The sequence below is a fragment of the Monomorium pharaonis genome, chromosome 5 (genome assembly GCF_013373865.1).
Source record: "Monomorium pharaonis isolate MP-MQ-018 chromosome 5, ASM1337386v2, whole genome shotgun sequence".
Lineage (NCBI taxonomy): Eukaryota > Metazoa > Arthropoda > Insecta > Hymenoptera > Formicidae > Monomorium > Monomorium pharaonis.
In genome coordinates this window covers 15,275,385-15,283,559 of record NC_050471.1, presented here as the reverse complement: position 1 = coordinate 15,283,559, position 8,175 = coordinate 15,275,385, and the positions used below count along the sequence as shown (strand labels likewise).

Genomic DNA, 8,175 nt, shown 5'->3' with positions numbered 1-8,175 from the left:
TACGCAGGCTGTCCCTTGTGGTTACATTTGCTTCGTGAGCTGTGACAGTACAAAATTGCATGTGATATAAATTATTTTTTTTACATACCGCAAAAGCAATCAGTATATTATTTTTGAAGATGTTAGCGTTAATATTTTCTTCGACAATTTTCAATCCTTTCTTCGCAATTACTCCTTCTGAAAACAAATTTTTGTTTAGATTTGGAACATACAATACATTAGTCACTGTCGCATCAAATCACTTATTATTAACAAGCTTTTTAATTTTAACATTTCCTTTTCCTTTTACAGCCAATTCTTGACCATTACCTAGGACAACAACAGTGTTATCGTTTATGACTTTAAAATTAGATAGAAAATCGGGACGATATGTCATGTTGCACCACTATCTAATATCCAAGCCTCCTCATCTAAATTAAAATGTGTATCAGCCACATTGTTTTCATGTACACTAAATGCAGAATAATTTGTTTGCTGAGAACTTTGATGCGACTTGTGCTGTACATCAAGTTGCCCTTTATTTCCTTTCCCCACGACATTCTTTCGTAAAATGCCTCTTCTTTTGATATTTGTAACATATTATTTTTGATTTATCTAATTTCGGCCGCTGTTTATTCTCTTCATGAGTGTTTTTCTTATCTACATTTGATGACGCAGCTAACGCAACTTCTGAACTATCGGATGCATTTAGGCTCGCATCTTCATCTAACAAACGCTGTTAAGTTTTGAATTGTTTGTTTCGTTTCATCTAAAGATAACCATGCTTGACGAAAGCTTCTAAACTTCTGAGGTAAGCTACCTATTTTACAAGGGAACCTCGCGAATCCGAAGATTCTGATTTTAATGAAACTTGGCAAAAATGTAGAGGGGGTAAATACATGAATTTAGAAATTTTTAGTTGGTGCTTATAAACGGTTTGAAGGGGTGAAACCACCCTTCAAAGATGAGACATTTTTGCGTTTTCTCGATATATCTCGCAAACTAAACATTTACATCCATTTTATACTGTAAAAATTTCTCATGTGCTATCATTTTATTCATTTCAGTCTTTTGTTCATAAATCGCGTCTAACTTATCTATAATCTGCTTCGATGATTGACAATTCTCGATGAGCGTTATTTGTGAATAATCCATTGCCGATGTTAGTAAGAACATAATATATGCGTCATCCTTTATCCATTTCTTCTGTTCATTTCCCTCCGTGACCGGTCTCACCTCCGTTCCCTTGCTAATTCCAAAGAGGCCTTTTGCTTGTAAGGCGCAGCAGAGTTTAAACTTCCATTGGTAGTAGTTTTTACCATCGAACTTTCCGACCGATCCTATGTCGATCCTGTTGTCTGACATTTTCTCCTTGTTGCAAGATCTGATGCGCTCGTACGTATCTCTACGATATACGGCGCGGACCTTGATGCGCTCGTATGTACTCTCACAATATACGACGCGAGACTTGATGCGTTCGTATATAAGTTGTTTTAGGTTATGATGGACACACACCAGTTCACGCCCGTTATATTTTATATTTCGCGATTTCACATTTGCGAAACTCACACATATAGTAGACCTGAGCTCATAACCTGTTATAATTAATAGATTGTTCGTATCAATTCTAAATTGTGTAAACAGAAAAATACTTTATTAGTTAAAAGGTGTGGTCAATATACAAAGTAAAGAAAAAGGTGTGTGTGACCGGAGAGACCCGGATTTATCGAATTATAAAACCGGAACCGGAACTATAAAAACGACATCTAACGCCTTTTACAGTCAAGTGAGACGGATCTAGTTGTCAGTGTTGTTCCTGGATCCGCTTTTTCTCGCGCATGCGCATCAAATGTAACATTATTATAGTATAAAAGTAGAAAAATTTGATTTATATAGGTTTTTTAGGCGTTCTATTTTGATTATATATTTAAATATCATACAAAATTTTTTTAAAAAGTCAAGATTGTATAAAATCAAATGAAATAATAGACAATTATATTGCAAATTTTCAGGCATGCGCGAGAAAAAACGGCCCGGCGAACAACACTGCTAGTTGTAAGGATAACAGCGCGAGATTCAAAAGTACTTAACAATAATAAATATAAGAAGCAGACAAAGTATTATAATTTGTACAAAACCTTTCATTTTGGGGACAAAACGGGAGCGTCCCAGATGCGCACAGTAATAAACGGACACAGCAGGCTGAGTGAAACGGACACAATAACAAACGGACACAGACCAAATGAACACAGTAATAAACGGACACAGTAACAAACGGACACAGTAACAAACGGACACAGACCAAATGCGCACGGACCAAATGCACACGGACCAAATGCGCACACTGCACATGCGCACACTGCACGTACGCACGGACCAAATGCAATCCATGTACATTGCAAGCAGAGTAAAGTCCACATAGGTTAGCGACTTGGACGGGGTGGGTGCGGGAGGGGAGCCGAAGGCTCCCCTTGCACCCCCCGTGTGTGTGTGTGTGTGTGTGTGTGTGCGTGCAAAGCATTCACTGCATCACATGGGTTTGCGACTTTCCGTGTATGCATTTGGTCCGTGCGCATGTGCGCATTTGGTCTGTGTCCGTTTCGCTCTGTGCGCATTTGGTCTGTGTCCGTTTGTTACTGTGTCCGTTTCGCACTGTGTCCGTTTGTTACTGTGTCTGTTTCGCACTGTGTCCGTTTATTACTGTGTCCGTTTGGTCTGTGTCCGTTTATTACTGTGTCCGGTTCACTCACAAGGGAACCTCGCGAACCCGAAAATTCTGATTTTAATGAAACTTGGCATAAATGTAAAAGAAGTAAATACATAAATTTAGAAATTAAGAGTTGGTGCTTATAAACGGTTTAAAAGGTTGAAACCACCCTTCAAAAATGTTGAGTTTTTGTCTTTTCTCGACATATCTCGTAAACTAAACAAAGTATTAAAAAATGTTTCACACAAAAGTTTTACAGTATAAATACCTCTATTTAACTATGCTATTTATTTTTTCAAAAAATTTTTTTTCAAAAACATTTTTTTTCTTTAAAAAAAAAAATTTTTTTTGAAAAAAATAAATAGCATAATTAAATAGAAGTATTTATGCCGTAAAACTTCTGTATGAAACATTTTTTTATATTTTGTTTAGTTTACGAGATATATCGAGAAAATGCAAAAATGTCTCAACTTTGAAGTGGTTTCACCCCTTCAAACCGTTTTTGAACCAAAATAAAACATTTCTAAATTAATATATCTACTCCCTCTACATTTATGCCAAGTTTCATTAAAATTAGAAAATTTTTCGATTGGGCTTATAAACGGTTTGAAGGAGTGAAATTACCCTTTAAAAGTTGAGATATTTTTACCTTTTCTCGCTATATCTCGTAAACTAAACAAAATATTAAAAAATGTTTTATACAAAAGTTTTACAGCCTAAATACCTTCATTTAACTACGCTTTTCATTTTTCAAAAAAAAAAAAAAATTTTTTTTAAATTAAGATAAATTTTTAATCATCTATGTGTATATTATGTATGTTATATTTTATCTATATTATAATACTATACATTTATATTATTTGCATCCCTATATGTATTAGTTTTCATCTAACAGTTGCGCAATATTAGAGTAGTCACGTTGCTTTCACGCAGTTCATTCTGTCTACGTCACACATTTCACATTCAAGTTTTATATTCGTCATATCACGGTATATATCATATATGAAATGGAAATCACGTATTAAAGTTTGATATCTTTATTAATGATGTTACGCGTCATTTTCACATCTGTATCAAGTCTAACGTGTGCTTGATCAGTACATCAGTATCACATCTAACGTGCGCTTGATTTTTCTGTTAGATTATTTAATTAAGCGAAGCATAATGTTACACGTAAATGTTGCGAATGTTCTTAATATGTTAATTATTTTATTTCAAATTATACATATTCCACCTATAAATGAAAGAGAAATACAATTACGTGATGTGATAGAGGATATTATAACAAATGATATTATAACAGTGAAATGTGACTTATCATTTGATGTACACACTGATACTGCTTTAGAATTTTAAAATTATTGGGAAGTGGATTTACCTGATACAGAATATGTAACAAATGATGAGGAAGAATTTTTTTAAAATGATAATTGTGGTAGGGACTTCACCTTTCTGAAGCGACGTTGTACTCCTAAAAGAGAGTGTCGGCCTTTTATCACTTCTCCAATATTTGACGGCTTTCCTTTTATAGCTACTATTTAAAATTTTGTCTTCTGGTTCACAATTATATTCATTATCAGGTTCATAATCAACATTATCATTTTCTAAAAATTCTTCCACTTTATCTGTTACATATTCTATGTCAGGTAAATCTACTTCCAAATAATTTTGAAATTTTAAAGCAAAATGAGTGTGTACATCAAATGATAAGTCATTCACTGCATTTGTTATAATATCCTTTATCACATCACGTAATTGTATTTCTCTTTCATTTATAGGCGTTGGTGGAATATGTGTAATTTGAAATTAAATAATTAACATATTAAGAACATTCGCAACATTTATGTGTAACATTATGCTTCGCTTAATTAAAAACAATCTAACAAGAAAAATCAAGCATATGTTAGATATGATACTGATGTACTGATCAAACACACGTTAGACTTGACACTGCTGTGAAAATGACGCGTAACACCATTAATAAAGATACCAAACTTTTATTAATACGTGATTTCATATATGATACATACCGTGACATGACGAATATAAAACTTGAATGTGAAATATGTGACGTAGAGAGAATGAACACTGTGTGAAAGCAACGTGACTACTAATATTGCGCTGTTAGATAAAAACTAAACATACAAGGATGCAGATAATATAAATGTATAGTATTATAACGTAGGTAATATATAACATATATAATATACACATAGATGATATAAATAGAACGTAGTATAAAATAGTGTAATTACTTTATAAATGCTATATACATAAAAGTCAATTTTATTGAAAATTTATCTTAATTTAAAAAAAATTTTTTTTTCGAAAAAATAAACAGCGTAGTTAAATGGAGGTATTTATGCTGTAAAACTTTTGTATAAAACATTTTTTTATATTTTGTTTAGTTTACGAGATATATCGAGAAAAGGTAAAAATATCTCAACCTTTGAAGGGTAGTTTCACTCCTTCAAACCGTTTATAAGACCAAACAGAAAATTTTCTGATTTTAATGAAACTTGGCATAAATGTAGAGGGGGTAAATACATTAATTTAGAAATGTTTTATTTTGGTTCAAAAGCGGCTTGAAGGGGTGAAAGCACGCTTCAAAGTTGAGACATTTTTGCCTTTTCTCGATATATCTCGTAAACTAAACAAAATATAAAAAAATGTTTCATATAAAAGTTTTACGGCATGAATACCTCTATTCAACTATTATATTTATTTTTTCCCAAAAAATTTGTTTTTAAAAATAAATAACATAGTTAAATAGAGGTATTTATACTGTAAAACTTTTGTATGAAACATTTTTTAATATTTTGTTTAGTTTACGAGATATATCGAGAAAAGGCAAAAACTCAAAATTTTTTAAGGGTGATTTCAATCCTTTAAACCGTTTATAAGCACCAACTTTTAATTTCTAAATTCATGTATTCACCCCCTCTACATTTATGCCAAGTTTCATTAAAATCAGAATTTTCGGGTTCGCGAGGTTCCCTTGTCAGCTTGCTGTGTCCGTTTATTACTGTACGCATCTGGGACTCACTCGACAAAACTGTACTTCTTCCGAAGCATTTTTGGGACATTTGGAACCAAACTGCAATGGGACGTTACTAAATGTCCTATAACATAATTATAGTGATTAACATATTATTAATAAAACTAATTTTTTATTACTTAATATCTTCTTCTCTGAATATGTTTTTCCATAAATTTTATGTTTTCAAATAATGGCCACTGTTTAGTTTTTTGGATATTGCTACCACTAATTGCTTCTTCATTTAACCTTTGTTCTTTGGTATATCTACCCTTTAATCTTTTCCATCTTTCTTGTACTTCATCGACTGTAAAAAAATAAATACTTTCAGATTATCTTTAGGTTAGGTTAAGTTACGTCTTTGCATACTAAATTATTTTCAGAACTTACTTGTTATGCTACATGTTTGTGCAATTTCTTCCCATGATTTTGTTTTCATTATATCTTTATAATTTTTATCTTTTTTGTTATACAAGTGTGTATAACTTTGTACATAAGAAATTATAAGTTCATCTAACGTATCAGTAAATTGACCGAAATATCATTGTCATTACTTCCTCCTATTTCAATAATACAATTTTCATGGTACGTACCCAGATAGCACAAGGACATCCATTGTATGTCCAATGGATATCCGCTTCTAGACATTTGGACGTCCATTAAGAGTCCAAATAAGGTCGGACATTCGATGGACGTCCATAGGATATACGTTTGGCACAACTTTGTACGTTCATAGAAAGTCCTTTAATGGACGTCCATGGGATATACGTTTGTCACAATTTCGGACATTCATAGAAAGTCCGAAATAAACCAAATTTTGGACCTATTATGGTTTGATTATTTCTTTTGGGCCTTTTTCAATTAAAGAGCTTGCTGCAATAGTGGGTTAATCTAAATTTTGTAAAAATCATCGACATAAAGCATGGACTGCGCATTTCCTGCAAAAAGCTCTTGAAAAGGGGTCCGGCAGAAAGACAAAGAGAAGACATGGTCTGGGTCAATTTCTTTCTCTGTCTAGCACCCATTATGCTACTGGTTAGACAGAGCCCTAATTTACACCGAGCACTGTTACGCGTATCAAGTAGTGAATTTAAGCTGATCAGCCAATGATTAAACACATTCACTAGTTATTTACTATTTGATACGCGTACCAAGTGCTCGGTGTAAACTAGGTCAGAGACAGCGCTTGACTTAGACCAATTGCTGTATCCCTTTTTTGATCGGAAAAAGAAACGAAAATAAAAAAAAATGATAAAAAACGAAAAAGAAACAATATATTATAACAAACATTAAAAAAATACCAATAATTATTAATGTTAATAATAAATAAAAAAATAATATATATTATTTCATATTACATATTTCATATTATATCTAAAAGTAGAACAATTAAAATAAACCTTTTGAAAATTAAAAATAATATAATTTATTATTATTTATAAATTAATGTTAATTAGAAATATTGTAAATAATATATATATACAATTTACAATATTTATTTTAGATTACATAATAAAAATAATAAAGATAGATTATATAAAAGTAAGACGTGCGGACATCCAAGTGCGGACATAAATCAGATATCAAGCATAGGACGTTCTGAATAGAACATCCGTTTTAGTTCCAATAATGGATATCCTATGAAAGTTCAGTTTATGTCCATGGACATGCGGACCTGAATTGGACTTAAAATGGACGTCCTTGGAACATCCAGTGCTATTTGGGTATGATTACTATACATATTGAAAATCGTACTTATATGCACAATGTACTTGTGTAATTAAAAGGTATGATATAAATGATTGACAGGAATATGAATTCTATTGCTATAGTGCTCGACTGCACTCGACTGTAAACTTAAGCATTAATCGTAAACTTAGCATTAATCGTAAAATTCGAACATGTCGGAAATCTTGCGACTACGGTTACAGCCTTACGATTATTTTAAAAATGCTTGATTCTGACTGATCGAGGGTTAAAATTACGATTAAAACTTTTTACGTGCAATGGCCTTAACGGAGCGCGAACGGATTCACGCGCTCTCGGTGCTGGGGACCGGTGGATCACGCGCTGCGAGCATGCGGCCCGCTCTGGCGGCGCGCATGCGTCAATTAAAAACACTTTTTATTAACAAACCAAATAAGATATCAAAAAATTTCCAAAAAGAGAGTGATTCTCCCCTTAGCCGGCTTCCCTCTGAGGCGCCTCGGCCCTAGATCACTAGTAGTAATCGCGCAAATCAACTAAGTAATAATATAATTCATTAATTACTCCTCGGAGAGGAGGTAAGTCTAGGTTCTCGCCGGCGCCAGTGAATCCGCACTCGCGCGGGACCATTTGGGGTAGGGCAGTAAGGGCCGAGCACCCTTAATTGATTGATAAATGGAAATGAGTTCCGAACACGAGGAGGAGCACGTTGTACCTCCTTGGTACCGGAATCTCCTATCTTCAA

General features: G+C 33.2%; 1 protein-coding gene across 1 annotated transcript; it reads right to left on the bottom strand.

Moving 5' to 3' along the window:
• Window positions 1–517: 517 nt before the first annotated feature.
• LOC118645761 lies at window positions 518–1,344 on the bottom strand. The gene is made up of 2 exons (XM_036287470.1): window positions 994–1,344; window positions 518–715 (listed from the first exon to the last, which is right to left on the bottom strand). Exons 1-2 carry the CDS (start codon window positions 1,342–1,344, stop codon window positions 518–520), a joined length of 549 nt encoding a protein of 182 aa, XP_036143363.1.
• Between the last annotated feature and the right edge of the window lie 6,831 nt (window positions 1,345–8,175).

What these genes read in the sequence shown, in the direction of transcription:
- LOC118645761 (XM_036287470.1), bottom strand. Translation starts at nt 1,344, where the DNA reads ATGTCAGACAACAGGATCGACATAGGATCGGTCGGAAAGTTCGATGGT. An exon ending in TTTTACAGTATAAAATGGAT is followed by an intron (nt 716 to 993) that starts GTAAATGTTTAG and finishes AAAACTTAACAG; the next exon opens with CGTTTGTTAGATGAAGATGC.